The sequence below is a fragment of the Citrus clementina genome, unplaced genomic scaffold (assembly GCF_000493195.1).
Source record: "Citrus clementina cultivar Clemenules unplaced genomic scaffold, Citrus_clementina_v1.0 scaffold_1, whole genome shotgun sequence".
NCBI lineage: Eukaryota > Viridiplantae > Streptophyta > Magnoliopsida > Sapindales > Rutaceae > Citrus > Citrus x clementina.
Window position 1 is genome coordinate 4,713,976 of NW_006263303.1, and position 23,941 is coordinate 4,737,916.

At 35.0% G+C, this 23,941-nt stretch overlaps 5 protein-coding genes across 6 annotated transcripts; 1 reads left to right on the top strand and 4 right to left on the bottom strand.

The window, feature by feature from the left end:
- Positions 1-2,311: 2,311 nt before the first annotated feature.
- On the bottom strand, positions 2,312-2,665 carry LOC18055684 (uncharacterized protein At1g15400). The gene has a single exon (XM_006450912.2). It carries the CDS (start codon positions 2,663-2,665, stop codon positions 2,312-2,314), a length of 354 nt encoding a protein of 117 aa, XP_006450975.1.
- A 1,677-nt stretch (positions 2,666-4,342) lies between these two features.
- On the bottom strand, positions 4,343-7,492 carry LOC18055685 (zinc finger CCCH domain-containing protein 34). The gene is made up of 4 exons (XM_024192303.1): positions 7,450-7,492; positions 7,247-7,329; positions 6,732-6,842; positions 4,343-6,324 (listed from the first exon to the last, which is right to left on the bottom strand). Exons 2-4 carry the CDS (start codon positions 7,316-7,318, stop codon positions 4,888-4,890), a joined length of 1,620 nt encoding a protein of 539 aa, XP_024048071.1. The 5' UTR covers positions 7,319-7,329; positions 7,450-7,492; the 3' UTR covers positions 4,343-4,887.
- Positions 7,493-8,940: 1,448 nt separating this feature from the next.
- On the bottom strand, positions 8,941-12,320 carry LOC18055686 (NADH-cytochrome b5 reductase-like protein). Its single transcript, XM_006450914.2, has 13 exons — positions 12,079-12,320; positions 11,826-11,868; positions 11,584-11,659; positions 11,281-11,340; positions 11,077-11,127; positions 10,536-10,590; positions 10,330-10,400; positions 10,197-10,248; positions 9,910-9,987; positions 9,721-9,810; positions 9,509-9,622; positions 9,357-9,425; positions 8,941-9,254 (listed from the first exon to the last, which is right to left on the bottom strand). The coding sequence occupies exons 1-13, from the start codon at positions 12,247-12,249 to the stop codon at positions 9,198-9,200; spliced, it is 987 nt and encodes a 328-aa protein (XP_006450977.1). The 5' UTR covers positions 12,250-12,320; the 3' UTR covers positions 8,941-9,197.
- Positions 12,321-17,277: 4,957 nt separating this feature from the next.
- Positions 17,278-23,941, top strand: LOC18055687 (probable amino-acid racemase). 2 transcript variants are annotated; one of them, XM_006450915.2, is made up of 3 exons: positions 17,278-18,072; positions 18,161-18,433; positions 23,427-23,941. In XM_006450915.2, the coding sequence occupies exons 1-3, from the start codon at positions 17,353-17,355 to the stop codon at positions 23,562-23,564; spliced, it is 1,131 nt and encodes a 376-aa protein (XP_006450978.2). In that variant the 5' UTR covers positions 17,278-17,352; the 3' UTR covers positions 23,565-23,941. The 2 variants fall into 2 exon arrangements, with proteins under 2 accessions (XP_006450978.2, XP_024033426.1); XM_024177658.1 differs by lacking the exon at positions 23,427-23,941 and adding an exon at positions 19,995-20,312.
- Positions 18,703-22,539, bottom strand: LOC18055688 (nudix hydrolase 19, chloroplastic). Its single transcript, XM_006450916.2, has 6 exons — positions 21,910-22,539; positions 21,069-21,209; positions 20,834-20,938; positions 20,319-20,418; positions 19,397-19,489; positions 18,703-19,297 (listed from the first exon to the last, which is right to left on the bottom strand). Exons 1-6 carry the CDS (start codon positions 22,504-22,506, stop codon positions 19,008-19,010), a joined length of 1,326 nt encoding a protein of 441 aa, XP_006450979.1. The 5' UTR covers positions 22,507-22,539; the 3' UTR covers positions 18,703-19,007.

The following is a 23,941-nucleotide window of genomic DNA, read 5'->3' on the forward strand; positions in this document are numbered from 1 at the left end:
AGGTCCCACAACTTTACATTAATGGAATTAAATTCTCTTATGTTCTGGGTTTATAAATTATCCTACTTGTGAAGTATGGAAGGAGATCAAAGATCAAATTCAAATTTTCTGCAGTTGATACTTTGTAATCTAGAACCACTCACTCACAACTATAAGAATAGTAGTTCGAACCCCCACAAAAATTTTGTGGGTTTTAATTTCCCTCCTTAAAATTGAGTGAAAGTGGTTTAATCTGGACATAAGATTTAATGTAAACTACTAATTTTTGATCCTTGAGTAATAATATCATATAATTAAAAAAAAATTAAACTTGGTCCAATCTTTTATTAAAAGGATTGTGTTTTAAAGAATCTTTTAATAAGCGTGCATTTTTATTTATATACAATCAAGATTTACTTCTTTATTTATATACCGTCAAGATTTACTTCCTTATTTTATTTTATTTAATAACTACCAATCAATTAATTATATTTGTTTAGATAAAAACTCACATTATGAGAGAATATTGATTTGATTTTATACTAATATATCATATGTTGTACTAGTATTTTCATACATCAATAAAGTGCGAGCATCCTCACCAAATAACAATTATAATATATATATAGATATAGATATTACCTTAACACCTGTGACCATTGCGAAATATTAGGATTGGTAATTAGGTAACTATCCATCATCTTAAGGGAAATTTTTACTTTCCTCCGGAAATTTTCAGTTTTTACTATTACCCCCTATAATTTACGTAACACCCCTTTACTCCTTAACATCGAAGTTTTCACGGAAAACTCATCACACCAACAAAGCAATAATTGGATGGATGCAATCTCAAATCTCAACCTGCATTTTTTTTTTTTTTTTTTTTTGGCGAACTTTCTATGTACAATTACTGAATTTACAAATCTCAATTTTAGTATTTGTTTGCTGACCTCTTGAATGAGCCCGTCAAAGATTGAACCAATTAAACCATTTTTTGTTTCTTTATCCTACTTGTTTACTTTGTATATTCTAATTGGTTTACTTTCTTTCAATTCTTCCTTTCCTCTATCAAAAATCAATTAATAACAGAACAGATTCTGCCAATTAATAAACTAATTTAAACTTACGAAATGAAAAATAAAAAAGAAAAGAAGTCTCTCGTTATGATTTAACAAGAGGGTGGGAAATTATTTGTTTCTAATTGTTAAAAACTCGCATTTTCTTTTTCTCTTTCTCTTTAATTGGCTGAGTAAAACCTCACAAATTTCGTGCTAAATTTTTGGGTTAATTGCATTAGTATGCCGATTGTTTCTTAGCTAGAAGCCTGATGACTTGATGCACGTCTCACTTCAATCAATTGTGCTTACCTTTTTCAATAGAAATATAAGCTACACTTAAATGAAGGGCAACCTTACATGCAATTTCTGCGAGGTTGTTTAAGTAATTTTACTATAAAAGGGGTTTGATAAGAAATTTTCCGGGCGTGTTAAAAGGTAAGCACAATTGACTATGATGTAGTGAATAGCGATCTACAGATATGGTCCATATATTAAGGTACCAAAAGATATATATATATATATTTCATTTAAGCAGAAATACAAAAAATGAAGAGCAAATTGGCAACATGGCTGAAAGTGACGTCCCTTATCAATAATAATAAAATCTTTAAGCAATATGTTTATTATCGTTTTTTGTGGGCATAGTATGAATACATGGCCGGCAGCTCACCATTTTGATAATGGTGGCGATTGAAAATATAGAATATTCAACTTAATCGGTTACGTTACCAACTAAATAATTCCCACCTAAACCAATAATGCCAAATTTTCAATAAAATTAAAAATCACCAATAATTCCAAAGCTAGCCCTAAACTCGTCGAATCATCATTAATTTTGTTGAATTCATCCTTGACAAGGAATAGTCAAGATTTATTGCATCTCATGATCAAATACATACATCAAGTACATGGTCAACAAATGGAATTTTCTCGAGAAAATGGCTGGGGGTTTAGGGTTTGCAGAAAAGGAAAATCACAGTGATATATGTGTATTATAAATATGCCACGTGCAAATAATCAAGCTTACTTAACACGAAAATAAATCACATAAGATTTTGAGAGAACCAAAGAAGAATCAGGCATTAATGAATCCATGAATAATGGAAAGAAAAGAAACCAAACACAAATCTTTTTAGTTCTCTAGTTCTTGATATACTACAACATATATATCCAATACAATACATTATGTAGATAAAACCCAAAAAAGGAAAAAAAAAAAAACATTTAAGGGGACACTCATGTAATAATTATGTTACAAAAATTGAAAAAAAACATTATGACCTAGTAGACTTACGCTTATGGGATTTTAGTTTATGGGCAGCAGCTGGTTTGCCAAAGAATCCACAGAAGCCACAACCGTAGAGTTTAGGAGAAGGTGGGTCCAAGGCGGACGGCGGCTCCTTCAACGCCCGGTGCATGCGGCCTACTCCTCCTCCTCCTCCGCCGCCGCCTTCTGATCGGCTCCGTTGCATCATTACCGCGGCAGCCTTCGGTTTATTGATACGATCATCGGCTTCTTTATTTTTCTTGAGACGGTTCAAGTCTCCGGATAAGAACTTGTCATCCCATACCAATCCTGAAGAGCCTTGTCTCCTAAACGACGTCGTAGACCTCGATAAACCTTCCATTATATATATATTATTATCAGCTCGATCGGCTGCTTGGTTCTCTCTGCCTGGCTTACTATTACGGGGTTTCCCTTTATTTGAATTTGGATTTGGAGGAGATGCAAATTTGTGGAGTCGAACAAATTATGGTGCTCTGAATGTTTATAACTTCATCTAAAAGGAAGAAGAGGGGGGGGGGAGGAAATGACAAATGAGGAATATGAAAAATAATTCATAAATTGGAATCTTACATGTTAAAGCATGCAAAAAATAATAATTAAATTCGTCATCATCCTCTTTGATTTGATGTCTTGTTATTAATTGGAGGTAATAGTAATTTTGAATATTATCACCTCTATTTTGTCAATATCTTAGGGATCATACCTAACCAAAGACCAGAACAGAAAGCCGTCCTGATCATGATTTGTAAATGTGTTTCCAAGCTCAGTAGTTTTGGTCTTCGCAGCCAAATTTTAATTTATGGCTGTCGCATATACATAATGTCTCAAAGGATTATGATACTTAACGAGGAGAGAGAGAGAGAGAGAGAAAAAAAAAGAAACCTTCTGTGATAATCATTGGATGGTAATGCAGTGGTTTAGGCCTTGTTTGAAAATTCTGTTAAAATTAATGTTAAAAACTGATTAACAGAGGAAGTTTTCTGTAAAAATTGTTTGTTATCATGTACTCATAATTTTCTTTTTTTGTTTGTTATAACTTAATAACCCCTTGATGGTTTGAGAATATAGTGTATGTGCATCGGAAATTTAATCTTATGTGCCTCATGGTTGTTATATCATGGTCACAAAACTTTATTTATAATTTGTAAGACACAATAATACATAACTGTCGCTTAATTCAGTTTAAAAATGAGGTAGTTAGCTCAATTTATAGAACGTTTCTGAGTGGTAAAAAGAGGTTTGGGTTGCAAACCTCGTTACGTTGGTGACGACAGAATTGGGTTGTTATTAAGTTATAATTAAAAATTAAAAAAAAATTAAAAAAAATCATAAATCACTCTTATAATTATATTTACCAAATTTTATATATTCAATCTTTATTGAATTATGCCATGTAATTGTCTAAATTTTAGATTGAGTTTGTTAGTGAGATTACTTTATAAAGTGGAAATCTACCCCTTTAAACAAATGAAAAAATATTTGTGATCGGCTAAGAAAGTCAATAATTAACAACGTTTGTTGGTTTCCCCAGACCATGCACGAATCATAACTCTCTACTGTTCTAATCAACCCAACATCAGACAAACCTCAAATTAAGATAATTTATCAGGCATTTGACCCTTATCTACCCCCAAGAGACACGAAAATGATAAGGCATGGTAGAATAGAACTGTTCTTGCTGTGTTAATTACGTGATTAAAATTTGAATATCTTGCAACTGTCTTATTTTAACCGCCATCATCTCGGTAATTCTCGATCACGGGTTTGACTACTTCCTCTCAATCAGCAAAAGAATTAGCACCACACGGTCATCCGAATATAAAACACTAAGTTGTAATCCAAAACTGCTTAGCTAATTAAATTTTGCTTAAAATATCCCATTGACGATAGTAACCAGCTAAGGAGCTGAGGCAACATGCAATGACAAAGTCAAATGCCTACGAGCTAACAAGAATACACTAATGGCTTTGGAGGTCCTCAGCTTGGTTTTCATTGAATAATGGTTAACAGAGGGCTGTACTTTCATATTAGAGTTGAAACTTTAAACCATCTGGTCCATAATCACGCGGGAGCAATGAAAAGAGTGTGGCAGTTATGGAAGGCTCAATATCCTTACAAGTAACAGAAATGAAAGGCAAACAGAAAACCTTCTCAAAGTCCTGAGAAATCGATCATTGTTATGCAGAGATAAGAGATCTCTGCTTGAAATTGTCATCCCAAACGCAGTGACCAGTATGTGCACCTATATACATGAAAAATGAGACAAGCTCAAGATATTAACAATGTTAATAAGGTTTCTTACAGACGGCTTGAGGCAGACACCTGCCAATTGCTGTTTCCTAGGATAAGATTCTCGTTCAGTAACCAACAGATCTGGGAACTACTTCTCCCGAGGTCCTCGCTAAACACTAATCATTATCTTCATCACTAAATGGATCGCAGCATATTAAAGGATCATAAGATGTGCTAAAAGTTCGTCTCAAGTCAAGTAAAATTCTTTTTCATCATCATTCTCTGCAAAATTTATCACCTTCTAAATGGCAATTCTTTTGGCCTCATTTTTCAACAGCTCCAAGTATCTGCATCACTCACAGTACCTGGCCTCCTCTTTTCCTTGAGTATTTCACTCAGAGGTTTTGGTCCCTGGAAGTCTGTCAATGTTCGGCTTAAATGTCCCACTTTCCCAAAGTGACCACCAGATTCTTCAGCCTTTTTCTTCTCTTCTTTAATCTCAGCAAGGGACTTGGGTCCTGTAAATGCAGTCTCAGTCTGACTAGATCTTCTCTCACTTGAAAATGGTTTCCTCGAGATGGCAGATAAATGAGACTTCCTTTTAAGCAGCCTTTTTCCTTTATGATGCTGCCTAAGTATATTAGATTTTGCATGCCTAGCCCACCCATGCTGGTTGGCACCATTTGGAAGAGTTCCCTTGTGTCCATGTGACTCAATATAGTTCTTTCCAAATTCTGATGCCAACCTACCATGCAACAGCAGACCTCGGTGCCTTCCCTGGATTCGACCCATCAAACGAGATGATTCATGCCTTCTGGTTGAATGAACAATTGAATGACCATCAACTACCCTGCGTTTCCTCAGATAATCTCGAAGATCTGCATTACAGTCATCTACAGAGACTTTCATTGGGAAGAGTTTTCTCTTTCGAGACAACATTGAATCCAATATCCTCTCTCTTGCACGGCCAGGGTATTCTCTGACCTTATCTAGAATATGCTCATTATCCAAATAATAATGAACATTGTATGTCTCGCCTTCATGTGGTTCTGATTCTGGATACATAGGGTCATACTCAATCGGACCTTCAAAATCATAACCCAAGAAATGACCATTCAGCTCTCTGTGCTCCCTATTAGTAGCAAGTAAGTACTCTGAATCATCCTCAAAACCCAAATTCTCCGCTCTATTTTCATTATCCACAAGAACATCAAATCCTGGGGATGATTCCAGTCGCTCCTCAGGTTCAACATGGTCATCCGCATGCTCATCAGAGCTCCAATCTGTATATAGATGAGATTTAGTTTTCATAAAGCCTTCTGCTGCTACCATGGAATCTGACTTGACAACGGCCACAGTTTCACCCTCAGATAGAGATATCTGAGGGGAGGCACGTCTCTCTGGGATTCTTTTGGGTGCTGATTGCAGTAGGTGACCCTTGGGCTGGACTCTCACATCCACTGCTAGTTTTAACGGAGCTTCAGATGGATTGGGACGTATTTCTGTTGGTGGTGACCCAGTGCCATCTCCTGCAGATGTCTTATTTTCTGATAGAAGGGCATCAGTAACTGCAGAAGCCGATTTTGAAGATTTCCCATTGGGTGCAATACCATCAGGGCCATGCAAAAAGGAGCATCTATCTCCTCTGCTGCAGAATCCATTGAAGTAAAAATAACATGGAATGCTAGTCTTGTTCACTGGTATAGAAGATTGACATGGCAATGAAACGGATTCTGATGGTGCTTCAGTCACATGCGCATCCAATGGCTGTGAAAACAACAAACAAATTTATTACCGGACTCATTGACATTGATGATAACATTAACAGTTTAAAAAACACAGCCACCAATCAGAAAATAATTCATAACTAAGGAACATAAAAGTTTGCCGCAAAGAAGTTTTCATGACACCTGAAAGGCAATGTATCATTGCGAAAGAAGGTATTAATTGTCTAACCTACTAATGAATAATAAAGGTTTCTAGCATACAACCAATCACAATTTTCTGAACCATTGTTAGAGTACAAACTAATTATTAAACATGGAAGAAAAATACCAATAACAAAATGTCTGAAAGCAAACTGAAATGTTTACAGCAAGCAACTAATGTGAAGCTCCAATGCGCTAATCAAACATTAGGTAGAAGCAAAGAATTTAATATATTTATGCGCTTACAGGATGTCTGAAACCACATCTGGGATTGATACAGTTACCAGCCAACCAGTACCAGCAATCCCTGGGGTTGAGCCTGGCAATTTCATTGTGACGATATTCACAATCAAGCCCCTGAAAAGAAGCGCAAGAAACACAGAACAACAAACTCAATTACTCAACGTATCAAAAGAAATCGTAGAATTTAGCTTTATAGAGTAAGCAAAGAGAGCACTGTTCAGTTGGAATGGAAACAACAATAGAACAATGTAATTATCGCAGTATTATTATCACATTCATAAATTAACGCTAGATCAAGCAAAATATTAAAATCAAAGGCTAGAGTAAGAAAGATCGTCAAAATGTAGGGTTCATTTCAAGAGTGGCAGGTTGTAGAACAGTGATGGAAGCCAAAAGTAAGATCATTTTCCATTTCTTGCGTTTGGAAAACAAAACAAAACCAGAAGACGATTAATGGAAATTAACAAGAAGATTAGTTAGTTAGCTCATAATCGATGATTACGATGACGAAACTTCACCTTCTTGCATGTGAGAGGAGAAGCGAGGAAATATACGCAATCTGTGTTACGCTTTTGAAGTTCTTCTTCCATTTTCAATTTTGCTGCAAGCAAAAAAACAAAAAAAAAAAAAAAGAAGAAAAAAAGCGAGACTCAGAGCGAGAGAGAGAGAGTGATCAAGGAGTTTCCGTGAGATGAGATCACTGTTCGAAATTTTTACTTACATTGGCGAAGGTATCATTAGTTGGTAACTCGGCGATCGTCAAAACAGATCATGGCCCGCGTGCCGTAACTTTTAATCTATTGTTATCAGAGAAATTATCCGCGTGCGCTCGTTTTTTTTTAATTTTAAAAAAATATATATATTTCTTCTTTTTTTTCCCTCGAATTCCGCTGAAGTTACATTTTTTTTTTTACTTTTCTACTTCTATTTGGAGATAGTTAAAACAACTAATAGAATATTATATAAATAAATTTTTTACTCTCAAATATAAAAATTATCCATAACTTTTAATCTATTGTTATCAGAGAAATTATCCGTGTGCGCTTGTTTTTTCTAATTTTTTTAAAATATATAATTCTTCTTTTTTTAGTTCGAATTCACCTGAAGTTACGTTTTTTTTTTTTACTTTTCTACTTCTATTTGGAGATAGTTAAAACAACTAATAGAATATTATATAAATAATTTTTTTACTCTCAAATATAAAAGATAAATTGTCTATAGACCACTTATTTTTTTCATATTTTTTAAAAAAATACACAATTATTAATTTTTTTTTACTGAACTTCACTTAAAGTTATATTATTTTACACTTTTCCACCACTCTATCGTTGTGAAATAATAATTTTACCCATATGATGTTAGTAAAGTTTTAACGGTATTATAACGAGAGTAAACCAATGAAAAAAATGTAACTTCAAGTGGAGTACTGTAAAAAAAAAAATTATGTATTTTTAAAAAACGCTGAAAAAATAGATGGCCGGTGGATAATTTCTCTTATTATTTAAAAAATTATTAATTATAATCTGTAATAAATATAATTTTTAAATAATAATTTTAATAAAAATATTACGTAGCTTTACCAATCTTCTAAAAAAACTTCATTAATTAATTAGAGTTATTCGTTCTATCAAAGTTACCCTTAATTCATTCTTAGTTTACTGCATAATTCTTATTCTTCTTCCTCTTTCTCTCCAATTATAATCTCTTTTCTTCCTCTATTTAGCAATTAAATTGAAAAACATTAAAGAATCAACAAGTTTTGATTGTGCTTGTTGCCCTTGTATCAACTTCTTGAAATGATAAATTTTAGATTATTCTCTTATGAATTAATTATCTTTAAATTATCTCTCATTTTAAAAAATTTAAAGTTACCTCATTTTTGTTCAAAAGATAAGAAAAAAAATGATAGTGACTTGATAATTTTTTTTTATCTTCTGAACAAAAATAAAAAATAAATTAAGATTTTTTAAAATAAAAAAATAATTTAAAAATAATCAATTCACGAAAATAATCCAAACTTAACCCTTCCAAACTATACCATTGAACAATCTTGCACCACTTTGTGGTTCATTTTGTTTATTCGATGGCCTCTCAGATTCATCTAAGAAAAATGACAAGTTTAATTAAAGAGCTCGATTATAATAACAATAATAATTAAGAAGATGAAGATGAAGTCAGTAAAGCAAACCAAACATATCGTACAAATGCAAAATTCCCGTGGAAAAGCTAGGCGTTGCCATTTACTAAGAAACTACAAGCTTCTTACAGAATGAAATCCAGAAAAGTGTAGTTTCTCTCATCATCAAAAGGTTTCTTTTGCATTCTGTAACATTCATCCCGTATTATTTGATATCTTGGGAGGATTTATGTCCATTTCGACAAAATTATTCAAGATCAATTTTATTACACAAAATTTTGGCTGAAAAAACATAGGATGTCGCGGCTGCTTCTATAATGTCCCTCCATCCATCAAAATTTGTAAACCATTTGCTCAGTGTATCCAAGATCTTTGAGTATCCCAGAAAGCTGCAACAAAACAGTCAATAAGCAGATTAACACAGGAACAATTTTTTTTTTTTAATTCATTTTTCACCACCAATGGAAAACCCCAACATGCATTTTCCATACCTCTCCTTGTGAATAGTCTTTGGCCTTTTCACCAGATACATGTTTCATCATTCCAGGGGGTCCGCATACCTAAATAAGCACAAAGAGGTGATCAATGTTCAAAGTGAGTTAAATCTCTGAATTTGAGATGCAAAACAACGCGACCCACTTACCAGGATAAGAGCATCATCACTGGGGCGTGGCAAGCCTTTTAGGGCCGTATCCTTAGAGATGTATCCTACGCCTCCTTTCCAATTCTGTGTTGGATTGTCTACAGTGTAGAACACCTGACGTTTTTATCCCAAAGAATTAAATAAATAAGACTAATTCAAAGTTATCTATTTGTAACTACTACTGCAAAACTTTCATCAGAAGCAGTTTGTACCTTCAAATTTGGATGGCTAGCTGCTAGTATGTCAAGCTTCTGTTTGAGTAATATATCATCTGGGGATATATTGCCATACAGCAGTGACACCTGTTGACATGGAGGCCCCCATAAAATGTCAAATAGAGCAGAAAGTTTTAGTCAAGAACTTTCTTTTTAGTTAAAAATGATAAATAAAATGTATGTTACCTGAGTGTTGTCATCTGGATTCTTCAGTATAGCCTCAATTACCTGAAGCATAGGAGTTATACCTGTGCCACCAGCTATCTGGAAGAAGAAAAACACAGTCATGCAGATGACTTTTGACAATTTATATTATGACACACTTAGTGGATGGCATGGGTAAGAGGAAAAAAAATTTCACGCAGCCTTATACCGAATTGTCATTACAAGAAAAGCATTTGTGCTTTATAAATCAATTGTCTGTTACTTTGACCTTGACAAATCAAATTTAGCATCAAGATACTATCTCTTACCATGCCGATGTGTTTCTTCATATTGGGAGAGTATCGGAGCTTTTCAATGGGTCTGCAATAAATAAATGCACTTGAACATGAAAACAGTGTAAAGCGTAAGCTCAGCAGATACCTGTGAATGAGAATAACCTACCCTTTCACTTCAACTACATCCCCTGGTTTTAAGCTAGCAAAATGCTGACTCATTTTACCCTCAGGATAAACCTGCATGAATTCTCGAAGGAATGAACAAAAGCCATTTGTAGAGGAGCATTACATTAATGGTGAAACGACGCAAGGACATCTAAAAGAAATAAGCTGAATAAATTAATGAGAAAACATTCATTTTTAACAACAAACCTTAATTAACAAGTCAAAGTGTCCCTTAGCTTCTGTATCTGATATAGGAGTATACCTGAACAAAGAAGTCCCCAAAATTGAAGAAGGTTCTTATCAAGTCAAATAAATATATAAATCATATAGATTGGTGGAATAAGTTCTGCATGGGCAATGCTAATAGAAACCATAAATATATTAAGGAACACCATTAGTCATTTCAGAATAAGCACAGCCGAATATATGGTATTCCGTAACATGTTTTCCCAGGTATTGAAGCCATAAAGGATCCTAAGTCAGTTGCTTCGACCACTTTTAACATAAGTAGATGTGGCAAGAAGGAGAGAGATGAATACAACTTGAGTAAGAATATAGATAAATTTTAATTAATATTGACTTGGCCAAGGCAATTCATCTATTTTACAACAACTTCAGGCAGCCCCACACAACATATAAAATTAATATACATATAGTTGAAAGCAAACAAGTATCAAAATCAATAAACAAGTGCCACAAATAGAAAAAATGAATTCAAAAAAAAAAAAAAATTGACAGGAAGACTTACGGCCGTACAACATATTTTGTATTTCCTTCAGCATCTTGTCCTAATGGAGCCCTGCAATTATAACAAAACATAAGCAATGATTGCAAAGGCAAACTCCATTTAACTCCTATCCAGCACCCCCTCTGAATTCTGAAACTCAAATTCTTCTAGAAAATCCTTTGCAGTTCAACACCAAGCACCATCAATATAAACAGCGGAACATACCTTGTAAGGATGCATGAAGCAACATCCAAACCCAACTTGGCAGATGGATCAAATGAAAACCTGCCATTTTTGAGAAAATAAAGAATTCTGAATGAAAAGAATGAAATTTACCGAGGAAACATGGTAACATTCAAATGGATTCACTTTAAGAATTATAATGCAAGGAAATCCTCAAATCCTACAAAGATCTGACTGGTCCCAGATAGTAAAGCATTGAGCTGAACATACTGTGTTGATAATAATGAGTTCTATTCAACTACTGTACAAAACAAAAAAAAAAACAATTGAGCCAAGAAGATATACCTGAACAAATGACTATTGTGGCTTACCCTTGCAGTGTCTTGCAACTTAAATCCAATCCACTTGTCCGGATTGAGAGCTGAAAATAAATGAAACATCCATTGAGCTCAAGTGTGTATTAACTTCATATTTAAATTGAAACATCTAGAGAAAAGTTCACCTCACTAAATCAATCGACAAAAGCTTTACCACTCAATCAAAGATCTAAATCAATTCTATAACACATTTTGGGAAGAGAGACTCACCAATTTTTGGACCCGTCTCTTCATTGATTTGATCTAGATGAACCTATAATTTAAAAAAAAAAAAGTCACAAATATGGTTCACTATTTAGCATAACTCACTCATTGGTCCAAAAGAAAGCTACATATTCAGCTCACCGCACAATTCACAAACTAATACTTAAACTAAAAAAAAAAAAAGCAAATACTCTGGTAGTCCACATTGATAAGCGGTCAAATTAAAAGACTACCCAATGGGATTTTCAAGCGAAATTACCAAATTTGGGGATGAAAAGTAACAGTAATAGGAGACTCCACCAGCAACAGCAGCGATTGCTCCAAAGGGAAATCGAAATTTGTTGAAATCGGACTTGGGTTGCCCTCCAAATGCCTCGTTGAATGCAATTGGAGTAGCTTTAGCCAGTCTTCTGAAGAAGGTCGTAGCCATTTTCTAATGTTGGAGAAGAAGCAAAGCAAAGAAAAGTATACCACTGAACCTGGTGTGAGGGTTTTTGAAATTCCCCTATTTTTAGGGAGAATTGGAGATGACATATGCTGCGGGCGACTTCTGTTTAACGGAATTGATTCTACTTAAGTGGAGGGGGACTATTGGCTGTTGGATGACATGTCATTACTCTTAGCCAGTATTATATTGCCACGTAAATCGATTCTGAGAGATCATGGAGGAACGTTCCTTGAGGTGGGTCCCTATTCATGGGTCCTATGTTATTGGGCATGCCGTGCAGGTCCACTTTTGAACTGGGGCTCAATTGCAATTGGGCTGATCCAGTCGCCTCAATTTGGTATCCCGCATTTTGAAAATGGAAAATGATAATTGTCCCAGGTCAAATCCCGGGTCAAACTCCGAATTAAACGCATCGTTTTACTCAATGGAAAAAAAGCACCTTTTTGCCAAGTTAGTTCTCCTTTCCCTGCTCACAGCCCAAGTTATTTCCTCTTTCCTTACTCATAGCCATCACGCGTGAAATTATGCACAACTCACAGCTATTCATAATCCACAATCCACCTGCAAATCAGCCACCGCCACTACCACCAACGACAGCCATCACGCAACGGCCACGCCAACGTGATACTTCTGCACTTGAGGTAGATGTTTTTAGTTATGGAGAGTGCTCTTGGAAATTGTTTGCTGCAGAAGAAACATGGAGATTGACCCTTCAAAACCAGAGGAAATTGTTCTTATCAACTGGGCTTATAAGTGCTTCATTGATAGAGAGTTCAATAAGCTTGTCTGTGGCGAAGAAGTAGATAAGAACACTCTGGAGAACATGATCAAGGTGGGGCTTTGGTGTGTGAGTGTGTCCAAGATGAACCTGCTCTTCGACTTGTCAAATAAAACTTTTCCATGAATTAAAAAAAAAAAAGTTGAAACGAAGGGGAAAGGGGCTGTGAAAGTTGAGACGAAGACAGAGAAACCAATTTCGACTGTAACAAATTTGCCAAAACGACGTCGTCTAGCTTGAATGAGAGGAAAAAAAAAAAAAGAGATTCAAACGGCGTCGTTCCTTTATTGCTTTTCGGGGTTTGACCCGGAATTTGACCAGGGGCAAATAACAGAACTCTTTGAAAATACCAAATCTTTTAATAGAATTTAATTATATAGAAATTCTTACAATGAAAACTATTAGCCCCACACCAAGTTTGTGAATAAGTGATTGTCTGTTAATGAGTAAGAAAAATTCGTCTTTCTGCTAAATAATATGTATTGAACTCATAATTTATGAAATGCTTTTTATAAATGTTAAGTATTGTAAGTAAATTGTTCTTGACTATTCTATCATTTGATAATCAGAGTCATTCTTTGATAAATGACATTATGAGCAAAACTTGATAGAATTTGATCAATCCTTTTTTCTATCATTAAGGTTAAGGTGGAGAACTGAATCAAGAATAATCTTTCTTTATCATCAGTTGAATCACTGTTCGCGACCCAAGATTCTATTTTATCATCAATCCAACCATCATTCCCTTTTTTTCTTTTTATGATCAATGAATAGATCTCTTTACTTATATGACTTAGATGTCTTCTATTTACTTGTATGACTTAGATGTCTTATATTTCTCAAAAAAAAGTGATTTGGTCGATGGGATTTGGTAGGATACTTATGATTTTGGTGATATCGATGAGATATATATTGAAATCTTTCGTCTTATAACGTATTAATTTAACCTTATTCGCGGGATCACCACCCCACAACATGTTGCCGCCAAAAGTAGAACCCTATATTTCTTCTAGAGAATCTCTTAATCGTTCCAGAGCAACTAAAAAAATATTTTTTAACCATAAATAATTCAGTTCATATGGGATGCCTATTTAGAAGTTTTCGCAATTGAATCATGTAAGGCGGAATCATCAAAGATTTGACTCTTTTGAACTCTATCTTCATTTTTTTCAATACAGACATACTATTAAGCAGCATGATTTAATAGAGTCAGTTTTTAATTACAAAACCATGTGGTTTAATAGCGTGTCTTACCAACTACATTAGACCATGTGACTTAATAGCATGTCCGCGTGAAAAAAAATTTGAGAGTGTCTGCATAAGAGAATGATTATGTGTGTATATATATATAAGCATGCACACATAAAATTTTCAATGAGGGATCCCATATTTTATTAAAGTAAGAATTCCTTCAAAGAAAAAAAAATACATACGCTAATACACTATATTGGACAAAATACGCTCCATTTGAATATATATTTTTCTTATCTTATAGCTTATCATTTACTTTAAAGAAAGGGATCTCATATTAGATAAATCTCATATTAGATAATGATTATATATATATATATATATATATATATATATATATATCCCTAGATGCATGCGTCCTAATTTTTTTAGATGTTGACACACTATTAAACCATATAGTTTAATAGCGTATCTGCACTGACTCTATTAAACTTTATGACTTAATATTATATTCGTATGGAAAAAAAAATGAGGGCAACTGTATAAGAGAATGACTATATATATTATATAATGTTCTAATGAGGGATCTCATCCTTTATTAAAGTAAAGGATCTCCTAAAAGATAAGAAAAATAAACACTCTAGCATAAGACAAAATATATTGTATTAGATTATGTGTTTTTCTTTTTGGTTTTTTAGTTCATCCCTTATTAGATAATGACTATATATATACACACATACATATTAATCATTCTCTTATAAGGATGCCCATATTATTTAAAATGTAAATTTAGGATTTCACAATGGTGTCAAATATTTTTACAATATTATAAGCTACTGAAAAATTATTTTATAATGTTGTAAAAGTATTTGATACTATTGTGACACTCCAACTCTATATCTTAAAAATTATAGGCACCTGCATATATCTTTGAATTTGTTAAAATCTGATAAACCTATTTAGTCATATGGTTTAATATTATAGTGTTTAGGAAACTTATCAGACACTATACTATTAAACCATATGACTTAATATTTTTTCTAAACTTTAACAAAATCTAAAATCCTAAACAAGATCAATTATAGATATACATAAATATCAAACATTTTACTGTTATAGCTTTCATAGTTGTCTAACCAAAATACCAAATAGATTTTAAGATAATCAGATTACGAGAATTAATTACTTATTATTTAATATGAGTGATCCAGAATTTGCAGTCCATAAATATTTCAGTTATAACATTTTGGATAAAAATTGATATAACAACAATGTTATGATATCCCGAATTCCAATTCCCAACTGATATAGCAGTGGTAGTTGAAATCAAAACATTTTTCAGATGTTCGAACCATGGATACCCATAATCAGTCTTCCACCTCACGAGTTATATAATTTTTTTAATGACTTATGTTATTATTATTAGTTTTTTTTTTTTAATCTCAGTTCTGGTAAATTTGTAAAAATATTTGTCATGTTGCATCAATAGCAGTGTATCAATATGATAATCACCAAAAATCACGTTATATTTTGGTTGGAAAAATCTCATATCAGTAGAGGTAGTTATCAATAAACCTAGGTGTTCCTCTCCCACATAATTTATGTTACCTACTTGACATTAGAGATGGGGTTCATTATTATTCATCATTTCTCTGGAAGAAAATTAGTTTAGACGCAAAGAAAATACATTAATTCTTCTTGTGAAAGTCTAATGAGACGGCTTGAGCCGACCTTCTAGTCATTGCTTGAAGATATTTACACACTAATTAATCTCTTGTTGAGTTACTAATCATTTTTGCATCGGCTTAATAAGACAAATTCGATTAGATGCCCCGATGATTAAGACGATTTGAGAAAGACATTTGAAGTCATCACACTGCCTGTAAATGCATGCGTACGTGTCATAGTGCCATAGACTGCTGGCCCTTTTCGTTGTCTAAGAATGAAACATTTCTTTTCAATAATTTAGTACAGCGGATGGGTTACGGAAATTGAGGATAGAATTTGTCATCCACTGACCAGCTAGTCTATTTTGTTTATAATTCAAATAGCGACCCCTACGCTAGGAAATAAAAATATCGGAACATCAAACATCCCCACCTTACAATTATTTTAATACAAAGTTTTAGAAACTGCCGTTTTTGCTAAGACAGACGTTAAGTTATGTTTAATGTAATTTGTGTCTCTCACAGCAACAGTATAAGTTAGACTCTTTCTTTTACTAATGATAGTCATTACTTGTTTAATACGGGACATCATTAATCGATTAGAGATATATATGCATTTGAGGCGGTAAGATAATAATTGTATGTAGGAATTTTTTATTCTTTGAAAATGATGTAATAGCGTAATGAACCACTTTTCACAAGAGCTGTAACTTATCTAAGCGGCCATGTCTTTTTATCAGACCTTTTCTGATTAGCTCTCCCACTAACATCATGTCTCCTCATTGGATCAGCATATATATATATCCCATCACAAGCTCTCCTTCCAAAACAAGGTGAGTTTTTATTGTCGTCTATATTACAAGCTGTTCATCATTTAAACCCGGACCGCAGATTTGAACTCCAACATGATAATACGGGCATAGAGCATGAATAATATTATTAAGTGCTGACCAACCTATGGACATTAATTTCTAGAGTCCAGTGCCAACTTTGTCATATTTACTAAGAGAAAAAAAAAAGAAAGAAAGGAAAATGTTATTTGAACAACAGAAAGATCGCAAAAAAAACAGTATTATAATATGAATAGTATTATTATTTTATATATTACAGCGTCACTGGAATAAACAATACTCATATTTCTGTCTCTCTGTACAGTGCTCTAAATAAAATTTGATCCAGGTGAGGGATATATATGTCTTTACACTGAAAAACGGACATAATGCAAACGGCAATTGGCAGAAGCTGAATAATGGGGTGGTAAGTTTTGTAAATTCTTTCCACCAACTTAATTGTGATTGGTCATTCAGTGTGATATAGACTTATATTATATTGTATCTATGGCCTCTTCGGAGCTTGATGAGATACCTCCTGTTCCTTTCCTGTGTATGTATTGAAATTCGCTGGTTTATATTGTACAGAGCAACCAGCTTCATTCTCAGCAGCTAAAGTATGTTTGATGGAAGCATATCCATGTCTTTGCAAACACCAAATTGCCCACCTTTTTTCCTGAGTACTGTATATATTAACAAGACTCTCTCTAGAACAAGGCCAATTCTTTCTGCGGTTGTACAGTCATCTTCACTTTTGGGACAATCTCATGAGAGTGGAAGTCTACATGAATCCAGGAAGTTTCCAGGTTCAGCCGCAGCATCTCTATTGAGAAGTAAGTCGCCTGATTCTCTGCTCAACCAAGCAAATACTATTGGCATCATTGGAGGAGTGTCTGTTTCTTCTACTCTTAATTTCCTGGGAAAGCTTGTGTGGTATAGCGCAAAAGATGCTGAAGAATGCCCCCCTTTTGTCGTCTGCAATGACCCGGCATTAAATGAAGAATTGTTTCATGCTTCCGTTCACTCATTAAAGTCTAAAACTGTCCAACTAGATCATATCCGAGGTGCAGTTTCCCAGAATTTGCGGCACAAAAGGGCATTTCTTGAGCAAGCTGGTGCCCGTTGCATTGTTATGCCTTGCCATATTTCACATGCTTGGCATGGCGATGTATCCGAAGGATGTTCAATTCCTTTTCTACATGTTGGTGAGTGTGTTGCCAAGGAGCTCAAAGAAGCAAAGTTGAAACCATTAGAAGCTGGAAGCGGTGTGCGGATTGGGGTGCTTGCCACAGATGCCACCTTATCTGCTGGATTTTATCAAGAGAAACTACAGAATCAGGTATTGTGAAGCGCTTATTCCCTCGGTCAATTTAACATTTCATCAATGTTAAGTTATCTGATAATCCTCATAAAACTTGTATGTGCAGGGCTTTGAAGTTGTCTTGCCAGACAAGGCGACCATGGAACATGTTATAATTCCTACAATTGAAGCACTGAACCATAGGGACATGGAAGGGGCACGGAATCTATTAAGAATTGGGATTCAGCTTCTTCTGGTCAGGGCTGTAAATGCTGTGATCATTGGTTCAGATGAAATGCAAGGTGTTTTACCAAAAGATGATCCTCTTCTTAAGAAATGTATTGATCCCATGGATGCTTTGGCCAGGTCAACTGTAACATGGGCAAGATCTAACAAGAAGGTACGCAACACAACCTAAATGCAACAGTTTTGCCTATTATATAAAAGTGAACCCTCCTGTTTTATATGAATGTGTCAGTGAAGGACTCTTACTTCTTACAAGAAGAGGGTAACAAAACACTATGCAAACTTAATTTTGCGTAGCCTGATGTTTTAATTCAGAAGATCATACACGGCCGTCGGTTATAGCCCCGCATATTACATTTTCTTAGTTCACTTGAAAGCCTAAGCCAGTAGAAATCATATTGCATATTTTCAATGAAGATTAAATTTTAAGCACCACCAATGGTTTATTTTAGAACATTGGAATTCAGGTAACAACAAAACGCCCAACAGCTCTAATTACATTTCTGGAAGTTGTTAAACAATGACAACAGGAAAATAATAAGTGTTACACTAGCATTTCCGCAGAATTAACCACAAACTACCTTTTACCACCGAAGGAACAAAAATGATTACAAACATAACAGATATCATAAGGTAACAATCTTTTTTTTTTTGGGGGGGGGGGGGGGTGGGGGATAAAGAACAAAAACTATAGATTTATAACTGCTTTAGGGCAAAACCAGGCACAGCTACAAATTTGACATAGAAGTGCTAGATGGTGCTGTTTGAACTTGGACGCCATCTGGCGCATCCTTATAAACCCAGGAGGAGATCAGGTGGTGGGCAATTGCAAAAGGTCCAGGTATAAACATTGGAGCGAGTTCCCCACTTTCTACATTAAAATCGGCTGCTAAGCTCTGTCCTCTCTCAACTCCCTTGCACATCTGCTCTACTTTTGCAGCTGCTGTTCTTTGTGCCTTAATGTATTCAGCAAACGTCAATGCCTTTTTTACATCTTCTCTAGAGTGCCACCGAGCATCTTAGCAAACAAAGAAGTTCTTAGTTAATGAAACCAAAGTGAATGATTACTGGGGTGCTGAGCTAATTTTTAATCCTCTTAAGTCAAAAATTTATGTACCTTCTAACTCTTCTTTATCCACATTTATCTCAAACGATTTTGCATATGCGTAAAACCCCACCATTAACTGGCATGGCATGCTATTTGGGCCGACTGAAAACAAATCAAATAGGATCAGTAAGTTGATTCACACAGAGAAAGAGAGACACAGCAAAACATGGAAATTTGGATGACAAAGTATGTCATAAGGATATGAAGTAGACCGTGTAACACATGTTTCATTTAAGACACAGATATTCTTGCTTTTGAACACAAGTACTACTCTTTTTTCCCTTACGATAAATAAAATACAAGATGTAACCATAAAAGCAATCTTTTACATTGTTCAACTTCTATGCTTCCAGAACAAAATAGAGGCCAAATAATAATCTGAGAGTTGGCAACAATCTAATCAGCCATGACCTTAAAGGATTGATACTGTCAAAGAAAATTTTGTGAATATTCAGCTAAAATTGCTTAATAACATATAATGAACAGTTTTGTAGATAAGGAATCGTATGTTCAAAGTAAGAGGATTTCAGGGATACTGTCCTCGAAAAGCTTTGTGAATATTCAGATAAAATTGTTTAATGAAAAAAAAAAAGGAATAATTTTGTAGATAAGGAACGGTGTGTTCAAGTAAGAGGATTTCAGAGCCGAGGAAAGACCAAAAGGGACATCAATTGACAACTTCAAGGGGCAAAAATGATTGCACATGTTCAGAAGACAAGCTCACCCTACATCGTCTAAGGCTATAAAATAAAGTTTGTACAACAAAACATGTTTAATTTTATCATATAAAGAACTGCCAATATTACATATTCTACATGTATACAAATTAATTATCAAGGCTACTTCAGACTTCACATTTAGCACTCTCCAAACTATAAGATGAAAAAAAAAAAACTTTTAGGCCATTACACAATATGTACAAAACTGATACCTGGCCATGGTTGAGAAGTATGATAGACAACTTCCCCAACTTCAATGCCAGTCTCTTCCCATGTTTCTCTCCTCACTGCTTCTTCTAAGCTTTCTCCAGGCTATGGACAAGAACAGAATTTAAACTGATGAAAAGTTTCAACACAGGTACGAGTGAACTTTTGAAGTAGAGAATAGATAAGAGTCTAATGGCATAATGTTAGCCTTTTCTACTAAATTTTATATATATTCGTTTTAAAAAGGCTGATTTTCAGTCTTCTCATCTTCATAATTTCATAAATAACAAAATAAATTTTTTCATTGAGATTCTAGGGCATAAATAGACATGGCTTCTAGATATGGTTTAAGAAATAAAAGACAAAAGGCTCTCGGTGACGGGTCTAAAAGGGGACCCTTAAATAAATTGAAAAATACATGACAATCATATTCTCAGTGACTGCCACCACCCTTTTTTTTTTTTCAAATAAAGCATTGTCTACCACTGTCTAACAAACTTAAAATTGGCAGGATTTATACCTCTATAAAACCAGCTATGCAGCTCCACATTCGTGGGACAAATCTTGATTGTCTGCTTAAAAGTACACGATCATTCTCTCTGTCAATGACCAACATAATGACCACCTGTTGCAAGGAAAACGAGCCAGAAAAAGCAATGTGCGGTCAGTATTCTAGAATGGGAATTCCAAAAGTAGAATTAGTTGAAAGGAAATGCGAGAAGTGAAAAAAACAGAAACAGTAATAATCACCATACTGGATCAACACGAGGGTATATCCTCTTTTTGCACGATGCATTTGAGCACTGCTTCAGTTTCCCAGCTTCCTTAGGGATTGTTTTTTCCCCACAATGTCCACAAAACCGTGATACATTATGCCACTCTAGTAATGCCCTGGCCTGATTAAATGCCACAACCCAATGTAAATATATCCTCAGAAATTAAAAATTGCAAATCCAATGGAATAACAAATTAGCTGTATTCTGAAAGGCGAAGGCACACAGCAGCAATCATATAAACTTTTTTTTTTTTTTTTATAGGAGCGTTCAAACAACTTGAATGAGAACTTGTGAAGTAATAGGGAAGAGAAGATTACAAGGTCTGTTGGTAACATAGCCTAACAGAGATAACAAGAACGTCATTCTAGTTGAGTCAACGAAAAGCTCGATATGTGCCAATGCCCTAAAAACATGCAATTATTAAACATAATTGAATCACCTCGCAAGTTAAACTATTGCTCCTCCTCCATATACCCTACCTCACAAGCTTAAAACATATCCGATGGTAACCTAAACATCCCCAACACGTAAGCCCCCCTTTTATCCAATAATGGCACCATAACAGCATCCATTATATAATTTAAACAAAAGCTCATAGTTACTTAAATCATATTCTTATCCTCAACTGGTTGATTGACTGATAGAAAACTTGGTTCAAGGATATTATCTTTCCGATAAACCAAAGTTATAACAATCAAACTCTTACGCAGACAAAATTCACCCATCAATTGCGACAAGCCAAACTCTTACGAAACATATACACTAAATCAACAGTAAAGAACACAGCATTGCTATAAGAACAAACACCATGGGAACTTACATGACCGGCAATAGCCAAATCAGCCATAGCCCGCTGATCAGCCCAATCAGTAGCCACCATAAGCGTCCTCAGCTCCACAAAGCATAATTGTTTACTACCGAATTCAGAAGCCAAGCTATCCCCGTCAGACACATCAATTGCCCAATAAACCACATCATCCGCAGACCGAGAACCCAGATAAACCAAAGCCTCTTCCTTCAACTCAATCCCAGAATTCGCCAAGAAAATCTTGCAATCACCCAAACTGATCCAACCCAGATGCCAAACCGGCGCCGTCTCACCAGGGCCAGAATAAGTCAAAGGCCTGCCCTTTCTGAAAGGCAAGACCTTGAAATCAGGAGAAGAAGAAGATGATGATGATAATGATGAATGGTGTTTTTGTGGTTGGCAGTGAAGGGTATTGTCTAAAAGTCTTGTTTTGAGTGATTCAAGAGCCGAAGTTGGGGAAAATGGGTCAGTCGATTTAGGGGTCTTGGATCTTATAGGGTTGCCTGCAAAGGCCTGGGTTTGCAAATTTGTGGACATGGTTGCTGAAAATCTGGTGACGTAACAAAGAGTCCTGGTTAAAGTGAGAGGTCTTGGGAGGAATAAGAGCATGGCTCGCTTGTTCCATTGGGTGGTTGATTGGGCTTAAAGGGACAGCGGCTTTTTTAAATAATAAAATCAGCACCGTTGGATCCAAATTCAAAGGGCGGTTAGTTGGTGACTGTTGACTAAGGATTAAGGAAGCTTCACATAGCGACATGTGTCTTTGATTCTATTATTTACCCGCCACCATAAGTTAAGCTATATCCTGCTTGGAGTTCTCCAGGCCACGGCTTTATTATTTTAAACGCTCGTGCGTCAGTCACAAGATACTTTCTCTGTGAAGTCTGCGAGCAGATCAACCAACGGCATGTCACCAAGCAAACAAAATATCTCAATTCTCATCTACTATTTCAGTTCCTACACTCTTAACTCCACCACACGCCCTAATACACAAACACAAATTAAGAGATATATTGTTAAAATTGTCAATCTAGCCACCTACTTGTTCTTCTTTTACATCTTTTCTTATATTGTATAGAATTTATTGCAATGGATAGCTGTATTTCGGAGAGAACACGACATGCGAACCTGTGGAAATTTTAAAAGTTGGTCACATATTCTGGATGATCTTTCCAAACTAGTAAAATTCAGAACTGTTGAATTGAAATTTCCTCTATAAATATTGCACGAAATGATAGATGATATATTCTTGGCCTTTTGGATGACCAAGATTTTGGGCTAAATTTTTGATAGACTGGCCTGACTCCATGATTACCGAGACTCCTGCTATCATTGTGTCACATTTATGAGAGGTTGTTGACAGTTCAATTATTTGGCTAGCTAATGTTCATCAGAAAAATGGATTCTACTTATGCTGACCCCTCCGTTGATCTTTTACATGTAAATTGTAATAATTTTTGTTCTTATGATTTCTTACAGAAAAATGGGATTGTTAATTAACTTGGTGTTATCAATTCTTCTTTCTCCAGTTAACATTGCTCTTGGATTCTCAGAGTTCCGCAAAACAGTGTCCTCGTGAACAAAGTTCTGCATTGCTGCAGTTTAAACAACTCTGGAAGATTCTTTTTTCAGTTGTGGTGGAGAGGATCATTCCTACCCAAAGATGATGCCCTGGAAAAAGGCTTCCGATTGCTGCTCATGGGATGGAGTAACATCTGATGTGGCTCAGGTAATGTCATTGGCTGGACCTTAGTTGCAGTTGTCTTCAGGGCAGTATCCCTTTCCAACAGTATCAAGGCCTTGGATAATCCACAAGAAGCACCTGAAGCAATAGTCAAAGAGGCTTCATCAAGAAAAGGCCTTCATGATACTTCATGTGTACAGAAAATGTCGAATAAGTCCTTGAGTTCAGCCTAAGAAACAACGTACCATACCTTTATTTGGTTGTTTGGAAATCAATCTGTCAAAATCTCTCCCTTTTGTCTTTTCCATTTGTGCTAGTAGTAGCGCTGTTGAGGCTATTTTTATTTTATTTTATTTGTTA

Coding starts and splice junctions, on each gene's coding strand:
- LOC18055684 (XM_006450912.2), bottom strand. CDS start 2,665: ATGGAAGGTTTATCGAGGTCTACGACGTCGTTTAGGAGACAAGGCTCT.
- LOC18055685 (XM_024192303.1), bottom strand. CDS start 7,318: ATGGAAGAAGAACTTCAAAAGCGTAACACAGATTGCGTATATTTCCTC. Junction 6,843..7,246: donor CTCCTCTCACATGCAAGAAG/GTGAAGTTTCGT, acceptor GCTTCTTTTCAG/GGGCTTGATTGTGAATATCG. Junction 6,325..6,731: donor GATGTGGTTTCAGACATCCT/GTAAGCGCATAA, acceptor TTGTTTTCACAG/CCATTGGATGCGCATGTGAC.
- LOC18055688 (XM_006450916.2), bottom strand. CDS start 22,506: ATGCTCTTATTCCTCCCAAGACCTCTCACTTTAACCAGGACTCTTTGT. Junction 21,210..21,909: donor ATTTGGCTATTGCCGGTCAT/GTAAGTTCCCAT, acceptor GCATTTAATCAG/GCCAGGGCATTACTAGAGTG. Junction 20,419..20,833: donor GCATAGCTGGTTTTATAGAG/GTATAAATCCTG, acceptor TCTTGTCCATAG/CCTGGAGAAAGCTTAGAAGA.
- LOC18055687 (XM_006450915.2), top strand. CDS start 17,353: ATGTTTGATGGAAGCATATCCATGTCTTTGCAAACACCAAATTGCCCA. Junction 18,073..18,160: donor AAGAGAAACTACAGAATCAG/GTATTGTGAAGC, acceptor TTGTATGTGCAG/GGCTTTGAAGTTGTCTTGCC. Junction 18,434..23,426: donor GGGCAAGATCTAACAAGAAG/GTACGCAACACA, acceptor TTCTTTCTCCAG/TTAACATTGCTCTTGGATTC.
- LOC18055686 (XM_006450914.2), bottom strand. CDS start 12,249: ATGGCTACGACCTTCTTCAGAAGACTGGCTAAAGCTACTCCAATTGCA. Junction 9,988..10,196: donor TGAAGAAACACATCGGCATG/GTAAGAGATAGT, acceptor TTCTTCTTCCAG/ATAGCTGGTGGCACAGGTAT. Junction 9,255..9,356: donor AAGACTATTCACAAGGAGAG/GTATGGAAAATG, acceptor GTTTTGTTGCAG/CTTTCTGGGATACTCAAAGA.